At 41.2% G+C, this 23,790-nt stretch overlaps 1 protein-coding gene and 1 long non-coding RNA gene across 3 annotated transcripts in view; one reads left to right on the forward strand and one right to left on the reverse strand.

Annotated features, from left to right (window-relative positions):
- LOC143163759 (uncharacterized) overlaps positions 1-23,790 on the forward strand; it is a 25,358-nt gene continuing 1,568 nt past the window's right edge. The window contains exons 1-4 of the long non-coding RNA XR_012995959.1: positions 1-83; positions 4,924-5,007; positions 8,456-8,552; positions 9,195-9,359. This is a non-coding gene — a long non-coding RNA (uncharacterized LOC143163759). The remainder of the gene's footprint in view (positions 84-4,923; positions 5,008-8,455; positions 8,553-9,194; positions 9,360-23,790) is intronic.
- Positions 16,562-23,790, reverse strand: part of ZBTB1 (zinc finger and BTB domain containing 1) — a 13,199-nt gene continuing 5,970 nt past the window's right edge. For both annotated transcript variants that reach the window (XM_076345603.1, XM_076345604.1), the window contains exon 2: positions 16,562-19,831. In XM_076345603.1, the coding sequence (XP_076201718.1) occupies positions 17,676-19,811 (2,136 nt within the window). In that variant the 5' untranslated portion in view covers positions 19,812-19,831 and the 3' untranslated portion in view covers positions 16,562-17,675. The remainder of the gene's footprint in view (positions 19,832-23,790) is intronic.

The following is a 23,790-nucleotide window of genomic DNA, read 5'->3' on the forward strand; positions in this document are numbered from 1 at the left end:
GGCAGCGAGGGCGGCTTCTCCTCTCGCCCGGCCGCCCTGAACCGCAGGAGCCTGTTGTCACTGCCGCTGTTGCTGCTGAGGTGGTAGGTAGCCTGCCCCGGTATCAGGAGGCAGGGCACGGCGTCTGGCTTTCCCCTCTGAAAGAAGTAGTTAGGGGTTTGGGGAGCCCTGTTGCTGCGTGCTTCTGCGTGGTGACCATTCCTGAAACGCCTCCAAATTTTTGTCTGTTGTGCTAATGTAAAATGTCGTCACGCCTACATTTAGCAAAAGCTATGAAGCTATTAACTCGGAGCTAGGAAAGTGCTTTGATGAAAATATATTAAACATGAAAATATGCTGTGGTTCCTCCAAATGATTCCTCCTTACTTTGAGACAAACTTCAAAATATTCCCGTTCTAGTAAGGAGAGCAAAATACCATGCTGGGATCTTTTTTCCTTGGAGGCTTAGTGAGTAGCTCCTTTTCAATAGCTACTTTAAAAGTGTGGCTAAAAGTCTGCTACCCGTAGACTTTACGTGTTACGTGAGAGAAGGATTAAATATGCTATATGCTTAAATCATCTTTCATTAATTTTGTCCCCAGCCTTCAGCATTATGCTATAGCAGCCCTCAGAGAAAATCTGTTACAGCTTTTCCCAGAATGATTTGTGTTCATGCAGTTATTACAGATACTCAATAACTCCCGTTCAAAAACAGCCTTGTTTCAGTTAGTGTATTTTTCAAAGCCTTTTTACAAGACATGAGGATCCCACCTCTTGTGTGGGACATAGTATGTATGTATGTAGTTTTGAGATGGAAGAGCTTCAATTTCTGACAGTAAATATTGTACATGCTTCAATAACTATTATTCTTCCGCGGATCCTGGTCTTTTTTTACACGGGTTCTGACCTTGGAGAAATCCGAAAGAAGTCAATGGAAAATGGAAACTATCAGCTCTCCCTACCTCCAACAGGAGCTGCTCTGTATATACCGTATGCATATTTCTTTGATGGGAAGGGTGTCGGTTTCTCTTGTAGTTAGACCAGTGACTGATTCATCACTGAACTATCTCTTCCTGTAATTCACTGCTACTTCGTTCAGCTGATTGTATCATATGGAGCAGGGAGAAATGCCAGAGCAATACAAGGAGGGTTGGTTGATAAATTCCGTTTCAGCTGAAAAGTTGATGTTAAATATTATTTGTATCCTTGTGAGGATTGTCCCTTAAGAGCACTAGTAATGCATGAGAACCCTGTTTTGATAGCTGCAGTACAAACTCAGACCCTGTTATTTCAGAGTAAAAAGAGGATTCCTGCCTCAAAAACATACGTACAGAAACAAGAGATGGAGAGAACAAACGGACTAAGAAATAACACAACAATATTGATGAGCACAATAAGCAGTCTTTGCAGCAAATTAGTTTGATATCTCATTTAAGTGTAGCTGTAATCAAACAGGTTTTATCAGATTTAGAAGTGACATTTCATTAATTTGGCCCAAAGCTTTTAGCTATATGTTTTACCAGCCCAGGCACAAAATATGTACAACAGCTCCAGACAAAACTTGTTTGGGGTTTCCTTGGCCCAATAACTAGTATGGCCCTGACAGGGTTGTGCTGATACCCAGATGTGCTGATAACCTGCTAAAGAGGTGTTTGCTTTGACTGGATTACTGCTTACCCTGGTAGTACTCCCTCAGTCCTATTTATTTCATCATTTGAATTGTTGTTTTGCTATAGTAAATTTGGGGAAAAGATCTTGGAGGAATGTATGAACATACCATTTTAATGCTGATGGTATAAATGACACACTCGTCATTCTCAGGAAAAATCAAAAGGTCCGTAGACTCAGGCTACCAAATATTTCATTTAGCCTGTTGCAGAAGCGTTTCTTTTCCAGTTGAGCACGCAGGCACTGTTTTCTTCTTGTACAACGATATGTATAGGTCTGAGCTGCTTTTTAAGCTTTTGTTCCTAATCGGAAGTTCACGTGATGTTTTTGCCATCATCTCTCATCTCTTACCGACATCCTTAGAGAAAGTCCAGTCTAACTAGAGGGAGCAACCTCTAAAACCTCATTAGACTTATTCTCTCTTCTCAGCAGAGCTATTACAAGCCTGCTTTTTGTCAGCAGTTCTCTAAGACTTGCAGCACAATTTGTGAACCAGCTCATCTATGCGGTCATCCTCTCATATGGGAAGAGCCACATGATTTTCTTTTATGTTGCTTCATATGCAGTCATGTTATAGGTGAGCCAAACAGACTGGCTTAGAAATTAAAGAGTGAGCTTTATGGTGAGGACTTCAGCACATTTGATTTTCCCTTTAACAAAACATTCGCTGTTATTCCCCCATCCTGAATCTGTGAGCCCTATTTTCATAGCAACTTCCAGAACAGCAAGTCGGCGCCTCTGGAAGTAGCAGGCCTCTTTCTGATCCATTTATTTGTGTTTAGGATCAATAATGCACCCATGTCTCCTGTTCGGCAGCATTATGTAATACGCTGTAGGCTATTCTCCACTACACCACCCAGCCAGAAATGAAGATGATATTTAGATTTCTTCAGTGAAGCAAGAGCTCAGTATCTGGAGCAGAACTGAGAACTCAACCCTTTTCTTTATCTCAGCAAAAGGAAGATGTTTTTCCCCGCGTATTTCATAAGGCAATGTAGTATAAAAATAGGAGTGAACACAAGTTACAATTCAATCAGACATCAGCCACTTGGATCATTAAAATGATAAAGTTGAAATGCAATGGTCTGTTCAGGTTTGACAATCAGAAGATCTTAGACTTTAAATTCTGATACCCATTTCCCTCACATCCATTTCCCTAGTAAAATATCCAGAAAATGGCATAAATCAAATTGTATTGGTGAGGGTAAATGAATTATTTTATAATACAGCAATCAGTTCAGAAAAGTCTAAGCAACAGCTGTTCTAAGAACGAATAATACTTTGTCATAATACCTTTCCATCACTGAAATTCTTCATCTTGTTTATATTTGTGAATATATGTCTCGTAATTGGAGTTCAGACAAGACCTACCAGTGTATGAAATGACAACAGATTCTTCTGACAAGGTGCTGTTGTGTTAAAAATCGTAGTGTCTGTAGGGGGAACTATGTAACTTTTTTGTGTTATTTTGTTTTTATATACTTCCACTTTTTGCACACAGATGCTCCTTGTTAATTTCAAAGGCAACCGCAATACATGATCTTTCTTAAATAAATGTTCCTTTGTTTTTGTGAATAACAAAATAATGTTCTGCAAATCAGTATAACATGTTTTTGGCAATTACGAAAATGCATGATCAGTAATACGGAAATACTCAGAGCAACAGAATATAGGGCACAGTAATTTGGTATTGCCAAACCAGAAGTTCAAAAATCATGAGTCAGATCTCCTAAAATTATAAACCTTGTTTAAAATTATGAGCTTAAAAAACACACGTGGCTTTATTCACCTTCTGGCTTTTTAATCTTTAGCATATGTTCAGATTACACTTTTAGGATTATCCATGTAATTTGCAGAGTTAATTTAATAAATAAAATAGCTGATTACACCATCTTACAACTAAAAACAGGCTGCCTCAGATTGATTAGACTCAATAAAATCATGGAAGTTGTCAACACTGATTAAACTAATGCTTGGTGTTTCAAGGAATGATTATTTTATAATTAAGTGGTTTTAAAGCACATTTATTTACATAGGCTTCTGACAGTTTGCTGAGGCATGATTAAAAGCTGAGGTCAGTATCACCAGTGCTAACAAGATAAACTGGTGAGCTGTGCATTTTAGGCAGTCAGTTCTTTACTTTCCTGTAACTGCAGCCTCCTTTTCTTGCAGCCAGTGCCAGCTCTACTGACAGTAATAAATAAGGGACTTTAAAGCAGATAGTTTGCAAGTAATCATAGAATCAGATCAGAAAAGGACCTCGATAGGTCATTTAGTCTCATTTTGTGTCTAACCAAAATCTCCTTTCTTGCAATTTAAGGCAATTATTTCTATTCCTATCATCGAATGTGGATATGAGAAAACGTTATTCCATTTCTCTTTGCAACCAGCTTTTATATATATGAAAATCATCGTGTTTCCCTTCTACCATCTCTTCTGTAAGATGACCTAAAATCATTCAATCTGTGCTCAAAGGCATAGTTTTCTCAGCTTCTAGATATTCTCATTGCTTTCTCCTGGATTCTCTGCATGCAACTTGTATCTTATTTTTCAAGTGCTGTGATCAAAACTGGAGACGTTACTAGCTCACGCCTTAGCAGTTCTGAAGGAGCAGATTATACTTCAGTTTAGACATTTCATAATGTCTGAATGTTCATAATTTTACCTTTATTTGCAACAGCATGATGTTGCAGACTCATTTTCAGAATTTGATCCAAAATAACACATCGATTCTTTTAAATGGAAATTAAGCAGCTGTTCCTTTACTTACACAGCTAATGATTTCAGCTTGCACTTGTTCCTATTAAATAACATCTTAAGTTTTCAGATCATGTCTGCACCTTGCCAGGATTATTTTGAATTCTGGTATTATCTTCTAGTATACTTGAAGTCGAACTCTGCTTGGTCTTGTTTGAAGATATTAAAAAGATACTCTATATGGTCCAGGGGGTGAATAAATGAAAACAGATAATTTTGTCTAGAACTGCTGTGAATGGGGTTAAACAACATACTGTAATTATTGGCAGTAATTGTAAAGCTGGAAGATGATGATGTCTTAAACAAGGGAAATGGTGTACTGTAAACACAGGCAAAGACCAATACTTCACACTCAGAGATCAAAATAATTTGATTAATCTCTCAGATTCACTTGAATGCTTAGTGTGAAGAATTTTTATAATAATTGAACTGTAGCAGTGCTATAAATTTCTCTTACTTTCTCATTCCTATGATTGTTTGATTTTTACTCATCTCAGTTTTCCCTCTTGTCATTCTTAGCAGGTGAATGGGAAAAATGCAGGAACAGATGAAGCAGGTGGTAACTGGAACTTCACTGTGTTGCCGGGACTGTTATTAATTCAGGTATAAGATGGAATTAAATGAGAATAATAAGCAGATTTGTAAGAATATTTTATTAAAGATACTGTATCAAAGCACAGAATAAGCTTTAAAGATGATGAAAACTAACCTGGAATGTCTTCACTGGTACTCTACGTAGACTACAAATAATTGCTAAGTTACAGAACAGTCACAGCCTGTTCTAGATGCCCTGCGCTTGGTATACTGTTGAAGGCCTATCTTTAGGGGATGCTATAAACATATTTCCCTTCTCTCCTCTGCTTTGTGGTGGTCCTACCGTGAAGGTCCCTCCTGTTCTCTATGGAAAGGACATCCCATTTTCTGTTAGATCTCCCAGCTATATTGTGCCTTCTCCCTGCGGAGTTCCCAGTGGTATCTGGCTTTGCCCAGATACTCACCGTCTTCCCCTTTGCTCCAGCACAGCCACTGGGACAGAAGTGTCGGCATTCCAGTATTGCACTGAAGGCTTTTAAAATGCCTATATTAATGTTTAAGGTGTTATGTGTTAATAGAGCCGATACCTTCAACATCTATATGCTTAAATGTTTGGGGCTATGTAATTAGATTAAGCAACCACATTCAAAGATATCTGAACATCTTTTCTTGCATTTGCGTAGCAACTTTATAAACTCAAAAAGAGTAAAGCAAGCACAGACACATGCCCTATACAAGCTGCAATACAGACAATATTTTACACACTTCATAACAACAGTAATGAAAATGCCAATTATAAATAAAATTATAGACAGACTCTTCTTGAGATAACAGTTATACTGAACAATGAAACATCCTTTTATAGTCATGAGTAGAATTAGTAAGATGCGTAACTACAGCAGAATATAGATCAGCATGTTTAGTCTGCTTACATGTCTCAATCTGATCCACTGTTGTCTGGGGGAAGCAAAAGAAATTACTGTTTTTTTAATCCGTGCTGGCCCTAATTTGAAACATTTACTTGGTTTTGTGGTTTTTTGGTTAGGTTTTTCCCCCCATTAATTTAGCTGGAAACATTAGGATTCCTAAAATGCTCAAATCTGAACATGAATGCCTGATTCTCCTCTTCAAGCCAGCTTTTGCAAGGCTTAGATCCAGAACAAGGTGCACCCTGTGCCCTGTGAAGATTATTTCACATTTACTCATCTCCTTGTTGGTAAAAATTTTTCACCATTCTTGTAATAAGACCAGAGCACCATTTCTTTACTCTCCACATACAAGCACTGTGCTCCATGGAAAATCCTCTTCAGCTTGCAAATGATGATCATGGCAGCAGGGGGAATCAGGTCAGCTGGATCTTTCTCACCATCCTGTCCTTCCTCAGGGACCCTCTGTCCTCAGTTTTTAAGATTTTTTTCTCACCTTGTACTCCAGATATTAATTTTTTTTCTCCTTTTTAACACTTGATAGTTTAGCATTTTAACTGTCTGAAAATACATAAGTTTTAGTTCACGAGTATACACTTCTGATGTTTGAACTATAAAATCTAAACAGTTTTTGACAGAAACTCTAAGAAGCCTCATTTCAGAAAAGGAGCACTCCAACACGTGAATAGCAAATTCTGCAAACTCATTTCAGTGCAGCCCTTGACACCTGGCATCTGCCCCTTTTGGCTGTCTGCTCCATGAAAGGAGACTTCAAATTTGTTTTTAACAGGTGTAAATAATAGTCACAAGGAAGTAAGTTTTATAATACAGAGAAGAGTCCAAAACAACTTTTACTGCATGTTCTAATTTGACTGCTTTGGTGCCTTTTGCAACTGCTGCAGTATGTCAAAAAAGCAAAGGTGGTGCCAATTCAGATCTGGCACACGCGGTTCTGAGTTTTTATGAAATCTTTTGCCGACCAGTTCTTCCTCATGTCTTCTTCAAACCTGGTTCTCTCAGTTGTTCAGAAGCTTAGAAGTCCCTATTTCACTACTGCCATGCAGAAAAGAAATGCAAGAAAAATATTAAAAGTCAGAAGCCCACACTCCAGTACTGTATTTGCTAGCACGATGTGGTCCCTCCCACCTCACTATGGTGTGGTTGTGCTCTAAACACCCATCCTCCAGAGCACCCACCACAGCCAGGAACTCTGTTTAAAAGCCATACGGTTCACTTCCTTCAACCCCTACCCCACCAAAACACAACTTAAACAATGTTTTGATATTGTTTCAGAAACTTTTGTTTGTTTCTTTCTCCTTTGCCTTCCATTTTCAAAACAGCTAAAGATTTGCTGAAGAAAAACTTCACTTCCCAAGCCTCCCAGAAGTTATTTTTGATACTGTATGTGTTACTTTCCAGCAGTGGTTTATGGCTTGGCTTAGTGCATGCTCAAAAAATTGCACGAGTATTATTTCCCCTCAGCCTGGACTTCTCATAGCTTGGAACACCCCCACCCTGGAATACTTCTTACTGCTTCATATTTGCCTCTGTTTGTTTTTGTTTTCTTTTTTCCCTTGCCTAACTCAGAGGTAACCATTACATATTTACTTAACCCCCCTCTCCAAATGCTTATTTTAGGTTAAATGCAGATAAATGATATAAATATTTACAATTCCTGTAAGTCTCTTTCGACCAAACTAATTTCTGACAAATATGAGCAGCTTTGTATCCCATACGAACAGTCAAGAAATGGGAAACGTGGATGTAACTTTTAAAGACAATCCTCAGGGGTTTTTTTCTTGGTACACTGACTTCTTTCTCTGGATATGTAAATCACATGTACAAAGTATACGATTGTCCCCCTTCTGCCTAATTTACACTTGATGTTTCTATGCACACTATGGCAGCCCTGGACCAGGTGGTTGTGTCTACCCTGCAGAGCAGGAAAGGCTTCAAGGCTGCACGTGAAGCCGGGTTTATCAGCTGTCTGCATTACTTACCTGCTAGAGCATCCTCAAGGCCAGCTCAGGGCTGAATTTCCTGGCACACCTTTGAGAGGAAAGCCTTGACAGTGGTGCTCCACACTTCAGTGCGCATTATAGATGCACTGGCCAGGAGGCCAGGCCCTCACAGCATATGCCAGGCCCAGAATTGCCTGTATATTATATCTGCCCTCTGTGCTATGTCACATACTTGATGGTGGGCAAAAAAGCAATCTGGGACAAATGGCTTTTGTTTCATGCCGGGAGGGCGATGTGAAGATGGGGAAGCAGGTCTTTGGCAAACTGCTAGCTTCAGAGTACTGCTGGTTCTGGCAGCAAGTCCATGTGTCTACCTAATACATTCTTCGAATCTTGGAGAGGAATTCATTGGCCTGATGCTGTTATCTCAAAGTAGCTCTTATTTGACTAGCTCAAAGGTCAGGAAATGCCTTTTTTTGTTTGTAAACTAACAAAGGAGGAAAAAAAAGGTAGTCTAACTACAGTATGCATGTGAACATTATTTTTCCCCAGGCAACATCAGTGTTTAACATTGCTGTTTATTAAGATGCCGGCCTGCATTTTACAGTCAAAGATCTCTGTTATTTGCAGATCATACACAGCTCACGCGGCATGACTGAGCTTCTTTACACCACCACCCTCAAATACACCGACTATGCTGTGTGGGACTACCTCTGAGTGCGGGAAGGTGGGTTGCCTGTGAATATTAAATTACATTTTTCCGATGAGATTGCAAAAATACTGTTAATCAGTGCCAACTGTGGTGGTGTGGTGTACGTACAGAACTCTGAACACCAGAGAACTGCTGGCATTGGTAATAGCTTTTAGCCCACCGTAAGCTAGATTAGAGGTAAAATGTTGTGCCCTCCTCCCAGACTCTAAAATCCTCTGGCTACCCTAAAAACAGAAGTTGCTTTAGGAATGCACAGCTGCAAGGGGATCTGCTTCACTCTTCACACAGTAAACTCTGCTCTACTGTAGAAACGTTTGAGCTTTTAAAATAGAAATATGCATGTTTCCAGTTAGCCACCAGATGGAGCTCATACCTCCCCATCACACAAATCCATGAACATCTGCAAAGTTAAAGCACTTCAGAGATTGTTACGAAGGATGCAGTTTCTTTCACCTCATAAAAGTCAGAGGAAGTCTGCGATTAGCTGGATGTTTACAAATAAAAGGAGGATCTGGAGATAGATCAAAGATCACTCTCCAGATCTGGCATGATATCAGGTTCCTGTACTAATAGCATCTGCATGGGTTTGACTGTTACATTAAGTGGTTGAACTTGGCATATCTCATCATGTATTAATAACGCTTTTTTAATGCTTAGCGCATTTATTAGAAGTCTGAAGATTCAGCCAGCTGAGACCTGAAAAAACAAAAAACCAGCAACCCCCAGCTAACAAGATCTTCCAGGCTCCATTTAAAAGAGAAGCACCCACTGGGTTCTTCCTCACCCTGCTTTCTGCAATGTAAAGGGAATCAAGACACAAAGGTAAGCACTGTTCCAAAAGCCGAAGGATGTATGCTTCAAGCTTAGTAAATAGGAGCAGTAGCGCTCAAAGCCTGTTCTCTAATGATCTAAGTAGCTTGGATGGTCCAATCATACCATATACGCTTTTTACTGAAAAGTCTATAGTTCATCAGGATCTCAGTGACTTTGGCACAGCCCCAACAACTGGGGAGAAAAGCAGATCTGAGATAAAAGATTGTGGTGTGTGAAATACACTGACTTAATGTATATGTGTTTTAAGGGACATCTTTGTTTTGACTCTGTGTAACAAACCAACATAGCCTGTGAGGTCTGGAAGGCCAGAGACTATTCCTACTTTCATAGTAGGGCTCTGTTTGAAGCTAGTATTTCTATTTGGGGTCTAAGCCACACTGAACTTGATCAAATAAACATTCTCCAAAGGAAACGGCCTTTGAACTATTTAACTCTTTGCACACCAAACTAAAGCCAAAAGAACTGTAACAATTACTGTAAGATTTCTTCTGTCTTAATTGACTTATTTTTCAGTTTTTAAGTTACTGTTCATCGGGACCTCTGCCTTTTCTGGCAGAACTGACCATGTTAGCAACAGCCAGTAAAATCTAAGTGAAACACAACCCCGTCTGAAAGCAGACTAGGTGGGGCTAATCCTCATAGTTCCAGGCATACAGACTGTGCCAGTTTCATGTTTTACAGCGTATGTAAGTGTACACAAATTATATTTAATCTACCTGATAGCAATACAGCTCAGAGATCCGAGCTCTCTCCTGGGCTGTGGGACGTACTAAGACGGTTTCTTCATCAGTTCCAAAGGATCCTACTCTGTATTTCCTCCTTCTGCAATACTACTGTATCTATCCTTTTCCTGAAGGAGGGCTATTCTAGATTTCATCTCTTAAAATGTTTCCACTTTGTATAAATAATTAAATACCCCATGGCTAGAAACCAGAACCTCAGTAGTTTGGTAGTTGGGACTCTCTACTGGGAGATACCAGTAGGAACCCCATAGGCAGGGAGGAAACAGAGGCACCATCTTTAGCATCCTGAATGAATGCTCTAACGGTGACTTGTGTAAAAGGAAGGAGTGTAACCGATACCAGGAGTCTGGTGTATCTACTGCCAAAACCAACAGTGATCTATGGTATTCAGCAAACTCTATTTTTAGCCAGCGTTTCTGCATTTCCACAAACTTTCATGGTCTTGGGGCTTTTGCCATAGAGAGAAGGACATTATATTATTTCTCCCATTCATTTTCTGGGGAGTCAGAAGCAGAAGTCCCTCTGGTGACCATCCCCAATGTAGTGGGATGGTTACCTAAAAAAGGAGTGAATAGGTATTACTGAGTTGCATAGGTTCAATTGAACTTGTGAGAACTATTAAAAAAAGGCAAGTTCTTAGCCCTAGTCATTGCTTTAAAACAGGCAGAAAGCACATCTTCCCATTTCAAAAAACAGAAGGCAAATAGAAAAGCCAAAGAGATGAATTTTTAAAACTGCAACCTTGTCATGAGGGGAGATGGGGGAGAAGAGATGGGGAAAGACTGATTTTTGCATCTTTCATGTTGGCAATGCTGCTGCTGCAGAGACCTTGGCAGTTGCTGACAGTGGTGGCACTTTGCCTGACAGACAGGTTGAGAAACCAAGGATCTGCAGACAGTCCTGATTTCCAGTGGATTTCCCACAATCCACACAGCTTCCAGGATTTGGAGACCTTTAAGGAATGCTCTCCTCTCATTCTCTGTCAGGACTCTTGGGATGTCTACAGAACCACAAGACATACTTATCTGAGATCCTCTCTTATTTGCAACCAAAAAAAACCTATACTCCAAAATCTCATTGATGCAACTCACAGTCGAGTTCAAGTAAAAACAATAGCAGCATCGGGACTTCGTCAGAGAGGGAAGTTCTTGAACAGCTCTGAAAGGGCTCGGGTTTTTTTCTCCCATAGGAAATGCTAGATGCAGCATTGTTTTTGTGGTTGTAGCTGCAGGAAGATTTACTATAGTTTTAGTATGCCAGAAGGCACAGGAAAGGATTAAACCTTTTCATTTTCTTGCAAGAGAATCAAAGATACTGACCACTTCTGAAATTCTACATTCTTGGGGTGAGGTGTGCCACGCTAGCTACACAAAACAAATAGACAGTCAAAAATCTAGCCTTGGACTATCTGCTGATTTCTCATCTCATAATTTTGTTATGTTCCCTTAAAACATTAATACGAAACTTTAAAAACATATTTTCAACTACTTTTATATAGGGAATGTGCACAAATTACTGAAAACAGTTTCTCTAAAAGCATGATGCACAATATTGTTTTCCTATGACTTAAATAAAAAAAAAACCAAACACCTACAAGACATTTGAGGGCAAAAATGACCCGAAGAAAGATCCGATAGCATTTCTCTTGTAAAGTTGGCACTGGTCATTCAAGTACATGAAAAGGAACGTGGGCTGTTTGTTTCAGGGCTGAATATTTATAGTCATGATGAACTGACTCCTGAGTCATGAGTTCTGTTGCCCTGTAACAAATTAAGATTTGTCTTTCTGCATGAAAAAATAAAATCACAATTAATTCCAGAATTGTAGAAGTGACTGCAAAAGTGGCAGAAGACACTTAATTTATAAAATATGTCCTGTTTTTTGGCATCTTCCCCTTTCAAAATCTCAGCCTACTAGCACATCTCAAGAATACACTGCACAGCAATATTTTAGGAGTTTTTTGGAAGTTGGAAGAAAACACAGAAAACTGGTTTATAGCCGAGAACTACAGAAATGTCAGCTTTTAAAAACATGTTCCTAATTTCTCGCCTTCAGCAGACTTTATGAAGTCAAATTAGTCATGCTTTATCTTGTAGGTCTTTAAGTCTGTGACAAGCATCAAACCAACTGAGAATTAGGGAAGTCAGAATATTCGATTTTTAACCCTTTCAGATTAGGAAGCACTTAAAAATCAGAAGCAGGCACACGGGGATAGCAACAGATACTGCCAGCATCTCCTTAACTTACGCAAGGAATTATCCCAAGCTTTCAATATTAGACCAAAAAATGAGATGACTGTCTCCCCTTACCGCGACACCCAGAAAAGGGCACGTTGTGTGCAGCGAGGGGCACAGGGCAGCAGGAGAGTGGGGGCCCAGATGTGCACGTGGGCCAAGCATGTGGGCAGCACAGCTGCACCTGGGCCCACAGCTGGAGGGCACAAAGACCAGAGGAAGGTGGGAGCCATTCCTGGTGTTCGGCCGGCCAAGGGGCCCAGCTCATTCCTGGCCTCGGGCCAGGCCAACCACACGAACTCAGTGGCGGGGAGCGCTACGTACTCTGTTTCAAGAAAGGCTAAGAAAGCTCCAGAGCATATTTGAGGGGTGAGCCGAACGCAGGAAGGTTTCCAGTTCTCATAAAGAGGGCAGATAGCATAGATGTGTCTCATTTGTATGTAAGAAGCTGGGCTGCCTTTTTTCCTTATCAGGAAATAGGAGATGAATGTAAGAGTTCAGCTTCCACGAGGATGCTTGGGGGAGACAGAGACCGAGTTAAGCTCGGGACATGCTTTGAGTTCTGGCACAGCTCGTTTAAGCAAACGAGCCCCCTTCCCAGCCACTCATTTCTCCCCTCGTGCCACCCCTTCTATTGTGCTAGCACAAGATCTGACATGGAGCCGGAGAGGGAAACACAGCAGGGAACTGGTCCAGCCAAAAACCAGCCCCACAGGGAATAAAAAGCAGCCCGTTGTTTGATTCAGTTCATTGTGAAGCTACATAAATATGTGCTTTTTGACAATGGAGAGGGTGGCACACACGGGATATGAGAGCTGAAACTAGGTGGGGAAGAGGAAGGGGCTGCCAGGGCTCAAGGTGGCACTGCCTTCAGGAGCAAACTTACATCCTCACCAATAGCTGAGATACTCTTGGTGGTTTAGGACTAGTGTGTTCAAATACAATAGTGTAGTCAAAGTATTCACTTTTATAACAATATATTTTTAATATATTCTCCAGGGTAGTACATTTTCTGTCTTCAGCTTTGAATAAAAAATATGCTGAATTGTATTTTCTCCATTAACTGAAAATATTAAATAGAGAAGTCCCTTAATAAAAGCATAAATTCTTAGAATTCTGTGATATTCTAATCTATTCAAATCAAGATTTCTCCAAGACCTGCTGGCTACAAATATCGTTATACACAAATGTAAATACTCTTTCAATTAACAAGTTGCCAATAAGCATTTACAAGTATATATATATTTTTTAACATTTGAAACATCTCCTCTGAAACTGAAAAAGAAGCACAACAGCTTTTGTGATATTTTAAAGCTCATTCTGGGTCTTCATGAATTCCCTCTTTCTAACTTTCAGTAAATCCTGAAAGCTAAGGGCTAGGCTGGCTACTTATAAATTATTTTCAGAGTCGCAGCCCACACCACTGCCAAAACGAGGAAAACAACAGAACAGAGAGAGGTCCTCCAAAAATAAGAATAGCAAATCACTTAAAAATATAAGTCAGAACATCCAGCAAGTCTTTTTCTTTCTGGCTATGCCTTGTGCAATGTGATACGCTTACACCTCCACTCTCAAAGGTCCTTAAGTGCTTTTACACTCTAACAATCCACGTAGCACAGTAAGGAGATGCAAAGGAACTATATTATGATGACTGAGAAGTACAAATTTGTTAAACAGAACTCTAAATGAAGTATTTTTGCTTCCCCTTCACTATCTTTCAAGTAACAGCAAGACTTCTAGGATATCGTAACTGCAGTTGGTTTTTTTTTAGGTCTGCTTTCATTCTGTCTCCACAGTAAGTAATTTTTATCGTGGTAGGAGCACCAAAACACCATCATTTCACTCTCCTGCAGATGTTGTCCCATTCTGGGGAGAACACCCCTGTCCCCAGGAGTGACCAGCCTCGGCACCCACCCCTTCTCCCCATTCACAGCAGCCAAATTCCTCCTGTCACTCCAGGCCTTTTCTTCAATAGTGCCATGCCGTTCCCCTGCATGCTTTTACATGTCACCATAAACAGTCTCCCCATCTACTTGCAAGCCAGGCTGTCTTGTTTATGCCTTAGTACCTTTGATGTGTTCTCCTATACTCCCCTTGATCACTTTTCAGGCTACTTCAGTCATTCTGGTTTTCTCTGCCTACATACAAGTAGATCCACTCTTAAGCTCTCCTGCAGTGCAATTCATGCTCTTTTTGAGCCTTAGCCTGGACATTCATACACGTGAACTCCAAGGCACTGGGTTTTGTTTCACAAGAACAGGAAAAAACATTAATTCAAGTTCAGTTGGAAAGGTTTAACAAACTTTCCTTTGAAAGGCTACTACAACACAACTTATAATTGAAAAACAAAGGTATTCCAGGGTGTTTATGAAGTTAAGATAGTACAGATAAATACCATCATTCCCAGTTCCTCCATTTAACTTCTGTAGTTGGCAGGCCTACTTACACTAGGAAGTAACTTTTTTTTGTGAAACGTTTTTGGGTCAAGTTCAGACCAATACATTGTAAACAAGGGCTCCTGACCCTGAGCAGGAGTCTCCATAAATCACCCTTAGCCCTTCACTGTATTCAGGAATGATCTCTTAGTTCGCAGAGGTCACCTCCTCCTTTTCAACAAGGTCTTTAATAAATTAAAGTGGCTTTGCTGTGCCACTGCAGTCCTTCCAGCATAGGGGCTGGCTGTACTTGGTACGCAGTCCAAACTCCGAGTTTGTGCCGTAGTGAGCTAATCACCCGGGCCGACAGCTCTCCCAGCCAAGCTGAGTCATTCTCACTCCGGTCTCACAGGCATCTACAGGATGTTTCATCCACTCCTTCAGCCTCCCCCTCCATGCCACCCTTGGGATTTGCTTCCTACTGCACAGCTCTAATCCTGCCCTCCCAGCCTTCATCCATCCCTCCTCTCCCACTCAGCCTTCCCACTTCCCCAGCGCCACGAGACTTTTCTGCCAGCTCCCCCCGCACCCTCCAGTTCTCCCTCACTTCCCTTGGCTGCTTTTCCCAGTCCAGCCATAGCTGATACCGTAAGGGATAACCTGCATGTCAGAGAATTGCTGTGTGCAGTGTATTAACCCCCCCAACTCTTCCACTACAGCACTTGACTAACTACTTCATCTCTAAGACGATCATTATAATAAATATTTTGTCTTTTGAAGAGTCTTATAATCACCTTAGCACTGATTCCAGTGCTAAAGAGTGTTAAAATACACATCCCGCTTATTCTTTGAACTCTTACACACTGAGCTTCAGTCTGGGTTGGGATGGAGAATGTGGAATAAATCCTAAGAAGGGGGAAGCTCTGAATTAACTGAAATGCTGGAGTGCGTTGATGTCCCTGGTCTTTGTGGCCCCAGTGTTATTCAGGACTTGGCTGGCTTCAGCATCATACAGGAAAACATAGCACTGAGCAATTACAGCAAAATGCTAAAGGCCCGAACTGCACCCGAAGCACTCAGTGCCCGGGGAGCCAGCTGCCGGCTCAGGACTGAGGTCTGGTGGCGGGGTCCTTCTCCATCACTGCAAAAACGCACACGTCTACCAACCAAGAGAAATTCTAATGCACATTTAAAACTGAATAAATGCAAGGCAATTCATACTAATTTAAATAGTTATGGTGGAGATTCTGAACTGTATTAATTTCTCTAAATAGTCTAACATTAAAGCTCGATACCCCTTGTAATCCCCAAGAAACAACAAGGGATCAAAACTCGACTCCAACAGCGACAAGCACGTGAAAGCCTTGGACTAGACCCTCACTCAGCTCCTGGCTCCTATTCTCAACCCCACCACTGGCGCACGAGGTAATAGAATAGAATATTTCAGTTGGAAGTGACCTACAATGATCATCTAGTCCAACTGTTTTAATCACTGATCTAAATTGCTTTCCTCCCTCCACAGCTCAGTGGGAAACAGCATTACTACCCTCTTTGATAAAGTGAGATCTGCTGGGAGAAAATACTGCTAGGTTTTATTTTTCAACAGTTTTCTCCACCATTATGTATTAGGATCCTTTCCTCCCCCATTAAAAATCATGCACTTAACAAACATTTAGACAGCTGGTGCCTAAGAGTCAAAGCCAGTCGTTCTGTCAAAGGCCAAACTGCCTCACTGAATTGATGTCAGCTGGTACTTAGTAGGATTTTTAAATTCAATTAAATTAAGAGACAAGCTACGCAGATTAGGGCTATACTAGAATCAGAAAGGAATCTTAAAAGGCATAAAATGTCTTTACATTTATTAAGCAAACTCTGCAGTCTTTTCTTGTTATATTCTTGTCGAAAAACAGAACATTCAGAAAGTATCATGAAAACAAGAAACAAAAAAACTAAGGTTCACATGAGCCACACTCCCCCTTCCCCTCCCCGCCCAAGCAACGGGACTATCTTCACACCCATCCCACTTTTAACTTTCCAACACAAGCAGCAAGGCACCATTTGCAGCTAGGCGGAGAAATGCAGTCTTCAATGCACACGGCCATTCTGCATTCCTAGCAATCCACCACTGCCACTCTTCCCTTGCATATTAGAGTAAGCAGGTTATATGTACCCACGTAGGTACAGACAGAAAACGAAAGGCCAACGTCAGTTGTACAGTTCTGCTAGGACTTCAAGTCTGGAAAATGACCACTCTGCTGGGAACTCCTTGGTTATCCCGACAGTCATTAACTCCCTTTCCCTTTGCGCACACCAGTCCAAGTCTGCAAGGTTTAACTGAGCCTACGTGCTCTCACCCCTGGGATGCACATTCCAACAAAGCCAAGAAGCAGAGGACCAGGACAGCCAGCTCTGCCCTTACAGCAGAGTCAGATAGCAAAGGATTATTTCTTGGCATTGTTGGTTTTTTTTTTTTTCATTTTGAAAATTAATTTGGGGATTATGAACAATTAAGCTCTTGCACGTTAATTGCTGTGATCTAAAATTTTCACATGAAGAAACAACACATGGAAATATTAAAGCACTCATCTTACGGACATGGATCCGAGAACTGTTTAATAGCAGTCAGTGAAGGGGTAACATTGTGCTTTTAATCTACAGTTTAAAAATAATGATTTGTATATCTACTTAGTAAAACAATAAAATTAAGAACAGAAACTGATATTAGGAAACAGTGAAAATGTAATAATTAAACACATGATGCTTTCCAAAGCTATATACTTAATGAGCCTAAATAGACACCTATAGTTAGAAGGGTCTTAAAAAAAAAAAATAATAAAAAAGAGACTTTTTTTCAATTTTTTTTTTTTTTTTCAATTTTTGTCTACTATACTGTATGCCTTGCTTTGGTGTTCTCTCTGCTGACAACTTAATGCTTTAACAGTATGTTTACGCTTATGTTCTTTTCAAATGCTTGGCATTATAGTGAGATCTCATATCTTTCCTCAAATTAAATTTTGCTCCACATACTCCACATGTATACAGATGAACATCCATGTGCTGCTCCAGTTGCTCATTATTTGGGAATATCTGAAAGCAGACCTGGCATATAGTCTCTCCAGCTGATAAGTGAGATATCATATGCCGTACATGGTCATGTTTTCGGAAGTTTCCTTGATCACAAATGGAACAGACATACCTGGCCATGCCTTTGTGCATATCATTGTGGAGCCGCAACTGGCGCTCTCTTAAGAACTGCTTCCCACATGTCTGACAAACAAACTGTTTTTCCTTGGTATGAACAGTATAGTGTTCCCGCAAGTGGCAACGCTGATAAAATCCTTTCCCACAAAGATTGCAGAAATGCTTACGTCTGTGATCCCTCTCGTTCTCTTCCATCATGGAGTTCTTGAACAGATCTTGCTCCAGGCAGTTTGACATATGTTCAACCACTAGGCTTTCAGTTTCAAAACGCTGACCGCAATTAGGGCATCGGAAAGGACAGGCAGAATGCTTGTATAACTGTTTTTTTTGAAGGCTGTTCATTTGGAAATGACTGTCCCTGAAGTCCTCTAGCATCTCTGCAAACATCATGTCCCTTATTTCTGACTGCTCCTCGGGGTTTTCTTCTAAGTCCATTTTCTCCTCAGAATTTCTGATACCATTCATGGTCAGATCCTGGGGTTCTCCACAGGTCTGCGCGTGGTCCTGTAACTGCTTGCCTTTGACCAGTATTTGACCACACTTGCCACAAGCACATATATTTTCTATGTGTTTGGATAAATAATGAGAGGACAAATCTTCCTCGGTGATTGTTAGCCCACAAAGTTCACAGGGAGCGTTCTCCACATCTTCCTGCACTGAAGGAGCCTTCCTGTTAAGGTGCCGCGGACTTTTCACACACTTTCTTTCATCCTCATCCATGGATAAACGGGGTTTTAAAGTCTTCCGAGCATTTCTCTTCTCTCTGATCTCTTCCTCAACATAGTATCTGTAAAGCGGCTCTTCCTGTTCATCATCTAGGTCGTCATTGTCGGAGGACTCATTGCAGTCTTTATCTGTCACCTTAATAATATTAAAATCCTTCAGCTCGTCTGCAGGATTGTCCTCTGGTTCCATCTTGATGATAATCCTCTTCCTCTCAGAGGCTCTACTTCCTTCTTCACCTGATGTCTCGGAGGCAACCGTGCTGCTTTTTCTGCTTGTGATGTTTGACACGGGAGATGAAGAATCGTCCGCAGCTTGGCTTGAGTCCCCCTTGTATTTTTCTGTTTGTGTGGAGATTATTTTAGAAGCAGAGTCCTTTTCGTTAAAGTCTATTTTTTCCGCACTGTAGTACCTGGCACTTTGGTAAGAATGCCTGTTAGTGCACGTTAACACGTGCTCATCCAGTAGCTTTTCACAGCTAAAACTAAATCCGCAGCTGTCGCAGGTGAAGCTTCTTCCAAAACGGCGCGAGTGGGACACGCGCTCTTTTGTGTGAGAGAATTTGGACGTGGTGCTTTTTTTGCAGACATCAAACAGTTGTTCGGGGAAGCTGCTTAGCTGCAAAGCTTCTTCATCAGGCTCTTTGTTATGGGATGTATTTACTGTTGAACTTGGCGGCTCCATGCCCCACCTGTTTCCTTCGCTGCCATTTCTAGCAAGCGTGTCTTCATACATTCTCACGCCAAATATCATTTTACTATTCTGGGTGCTAGAAGCAGAAGATGAACATTTTAAACTAGATGAGTCTGTATCCTGTATATCTTCCAGACATTCAGGTACATTATATAGCTGTAAATAGTTCATGGCCACTTTAAATTGCTCAAAATTGGCAGGGGCTGTCATAATTTTTCCTAAATACATGAACTGTAAAATAAGATCAAAGCATTCAGCGCTAATCTTCATGTTGCTTAGATTCAGCTGGGCTGTAGTGTGTTGATGGTTCATAAAAAACATCCTAAAATAGGAGCTGCACGCAGCAAGAACTGCTTTATGCGCTTGAAAATAAATATCATCGATAGCGATACAGCAGTCGCACAGAAAGCCCCACTCTCTTTGGTTGTTTAGCTGCTGAAGGACATAGTTGCTGTGGCTGGTTCTTGCCATCTTGTACTTCAATTACAGCCCTGCATAAAGAAGACGACATCTGTTAAATCATGAGCACAAAAAGCAAAACGTACTTAAACATAGGGAGGAACTGCCATCTTTTTCTCCTCTACATCTTCCTATTCTCACACTGTTTGTGGTACCGCTTCCTGTCTGGAGATCTTTGCTGGTAACTACTACGAATATTGATGCCAGTGAAAACATCCATAATTCCATGTTCTCACCACTAGACTTACAAGACTAGTAAACTAATAAACATAACCACTACACATGTCAATCAGACCAACGCTGCTAGAATATAAATTAGCAAATATATCTCAAAGTCCTACAGCCAAGATTTTCAGATATGAATTCTGAATGCAGAACTTCAAAAACTTCACAGGGTAGACTTCTGTAAGATGGCTCCAGGACAACACCTATACAAGGTAAGCTGACTGTAAGAAACCACTCTTCAGTCTCAACTTGCCTTTTTCACCTGTAAGTCCAACGGGCATATGATGCAACACATGCTGGAAACCAGGCCAGGCTCAAACTGGTCTTTCCCTCCCCATTAAGGGAAACGAAGAAACTACATCAATGGAGCATCTGCACAAGCTACGTCCATGCACTTTTTGCTATTCAGAGCAGCTCCGGGACAGTCTCAACCTTATCTGCAAGGCGTCTTGCGAACCAGGAACTGCAAACTCAAGTGCATTCTCAGAAGCACACGGCAGCCCGGCTGTGATGGCACGTCCCACGTACAAGCCCGCTGCAGATGGTGACCAGGCTAGCTGCATGACAGCCGCACGGACTGCAGAGAGGCAGGAAGTGGTGCACGCTGTGCCTCCAACTGCTCTCAAAACCACTCATTCAGAGTGCTGTAATATAACCAAAACACGTAGATGGGAGACCGGACAAAGAAAAACTCAGCAATGGAAAACTGTGAAAGCTAGCAAGCCAGAGGTGGAACCACAGTGAAATGAAGCCTCGACAAAGACTAGAGGGAAAGGTCTGTGAGTGCTGAAAGTTGCTGTAAGTGAAAGGACTAATTTGTCCTCAAGAGAAAAGAGGAAGAAAACATATTGGTTTATGTTAACAAAAACATCCAGAAAAATGTATTGTACACAGGAGGTGTGCATTTGATTTACAGAAGATAAAGCATGTATGCTTTATAAAGATAAACCAAGTATGGCCAGATCCAACAGCTAGTCACTACTCACTTTGGAAAACCTTTACTGATATACATAATCTGTACTAACTGCACAGAGAGGGAGGCAAGAAACCAAAAGAAGGTATAAAGAACACCCTAATTGAAATGAAAAACCTAAAGCAATAACAAGCATTCTTAACATTTTTAAAGGTTATCGCAAACAATGCAAACAACTGTAAGAGATTTGTACAAATAAAGTACGGGCTAGCAAACAACATATATTAAATAGCATTTTATGACTCAATGAAATGCATGGATTGATTTGCAACCATTCTTTCAACTGTCCAAAATTTAAACAAAATACACACAAAAATGCTCCCTATTTCTTCTTATTCCCCTGCCAGCTTACATCTCCTAGAGGCTGGGAAACGCATGGAGAAATTAAATTCCACAATTAGTGTTGAATTCGCAAGTCGTAGGTGTTGCCTGGCTTGTTAAGTAGCAAACCTAACATTAACTCACCGTTCTGCTTCACTCCATGAAGGACTGCCATGGAAGAAACATGTTCAAGGTCTCAAGTCCAGAACACGCTCACCACGCCCAGCAATATTCCCTACTGCCAATTCATACAGCGGTACTTACGGATCACCACCACCACAAGACCTTGTCTGGCAACAGGAACCTTGAGATTTGGGTTGAACTACACTGATGATGAGCATCTGAATGGCAGCTGCTCCTCTCCTCTCAGCCCAATCCTCCAAACCCAAAACTCAAGGCGAGCACCCTGCCATAATAATTCTCTGACCAGTTTGGCCCAGTGATGTCCACTGCAGAAGTACAACTTGTTACATGGAATCAATTTAATAGCTTTCTTACTAACTCACAAAAGGGTGGCTTTGAAAGTAGCAGAATCTCTGAAACAACTTCATGTCTTTTCCACAGAAGATTGATTATTGTCTAAGTCATGTCATCTAAGTGAGTTCAGATGTTTCTGTGAAAAATAGCAAAGCTCTCAACATCAAGTAATAATAAAAGGGCACTTCATATTCTTCCAAGTGCTAACGTGTTTTAGATTTGAGGTAATTCATTAGATACTTAAATATAATTCAGTATACTGTATCAAGTATTAAGAACAGCAGCTGCATAATGACAGAGAATTGACTTCAACTTCCACATTGTAAGAGTGAAAACCAACAAGAAAGTGAGAAGATGCAGTCTAAGGCACCACTGGCCTCTTGGTGTGAACTGCCATCAAGATGAGAAAAGGCTGAGGACAGCGGGTTTTAATCTCATCCTCATAAAGTGGCAAGTTTTTAATTTTTTCATTTAAATTTTTTTTTGTACACTGAAAGTACTCCATCGTATCTTCCAATAGCAGAAGAGCAGTACAAGCAGCACGTCCGTACCGAAAAAGAAGGTCACAAACTACCTGCACACAACCACAGACTGGGGCATTTCTACACGGTGGGAATGATCTGGCTGCCACTGGAGTAACAGCACACAAACTCACCGTTTCCAAGTGTCCTCTTTCTTTGAAAAAGGTGAAATATATTTCCCTTTTTGACAGGGGACCTCTTGCAGAGCTTTCAGCACTGTCATGATACACAACAGTGACCCACTGGCAATGCCTACCTCCTACCACCAGTCTGGAAAATAACAGCCCGAGCATGAGGTCACTTGACCAGGATGGCAAGGTGCTCAGATACATACCTGGCCTCTATCGTGATAGTGCTACACGTAGGTATTAAAATAGAGAGTGTTTGAAGTTATTTATGTTAATGAAGGTACTGGCATCCTCTCTCTGGATGCTGTATTAACCTGCTGTACGTAACTATATATTTACAGCTGCCAACACTTCCCACTATGAGAGCCTGTGTTGGGCTATTTAAAACTTTGACACATTTCAACCAGCAAAGGCAAAACTTTCCTTCTGAATTGTCTGCTTTGGACTGATTCCCTCCCCCCCCCCCCCCCCCCCCCGAAAATTTCAGCCAAAACAATTCCAAAGATGAGGCTAAGAAAAAGCTTTCATGTATGTAGATTATTACCTTTTCTTTTAAAAATAAAATAAGTTTCTCTTCAAAATCTTTGAAGAGAGACTTCATATGAGAGAAAGTGCTATGTCTTGGATAGCATGTTGTCACAATATAAAAATCTGCCTGAATTCGTCCAAGCTATAAGCTTGAGGGGGAGAAGATAAAAATTATCAGTTTGTTCACACTTAAGACTTTTGTTAGTTACTAAAATCCCAGATTACAGCCTCACTGAGAACATTTCATCCTCCTGCAGCTCCTTTGGGATGCCTGCGCCATCCCACATGGGGTGAAACCCACCTTCCACGCACAGCTCTGCCATGGTTTCAAACTACAAGAGGGTTAGATTCAGGCTAGATATAAGGAAGAAATTTTTTACGCTGAGGGTGGTGAAGCACTGGCCCAGGTTGCCCAGAGAGGTGGTGGATGCCCCATCCCTGGAAACATTCCAGGTCAGGTTGGACGGGGCTCTGAGCAACCTGATCTAGTTGAAGCTGTCCCTGCCCACGGCAGGGGGGTTGGACTAGATGACCTTTAGAGGGCCCTTCCAACCCAAACTATTCTGTGATTCTATGTGCCACCTCCCACAAAGTCAAGAACTGGCAGCAGGGCTTGCTGGAGATTGCTCCGCACCATGACTCGCTGCTGGGTTTTTAGCATCCCTCCTGGCAGCTGGATGGAAAGGACACCCAGTTCTGGCTGATGAGAGCCAGACCCAGGAGCGGACTTAGTGAACACGCAGGGAGATTGGGAACTGTAAGGGAGGGAAAACCTCTGGAAATCGGGAGGGCAGGGAAGAGGCAGGCTGGGAGTGGAG

Source organism: Aptenodytes patagonicus, chromosome 7 (assembly GCF_965638725.1).
Source record: "Aptenodytes patagonicus chromosome 7, bAptPat1.pri.cur, whole genome shotgun sequence".
Lineage (NCBI taxonomy): Eukaryota > Metazoa > Chordata > Aves > Sphenisciformes > Spheniscidae > Aptenodytes > Aptenodytes patagonicus.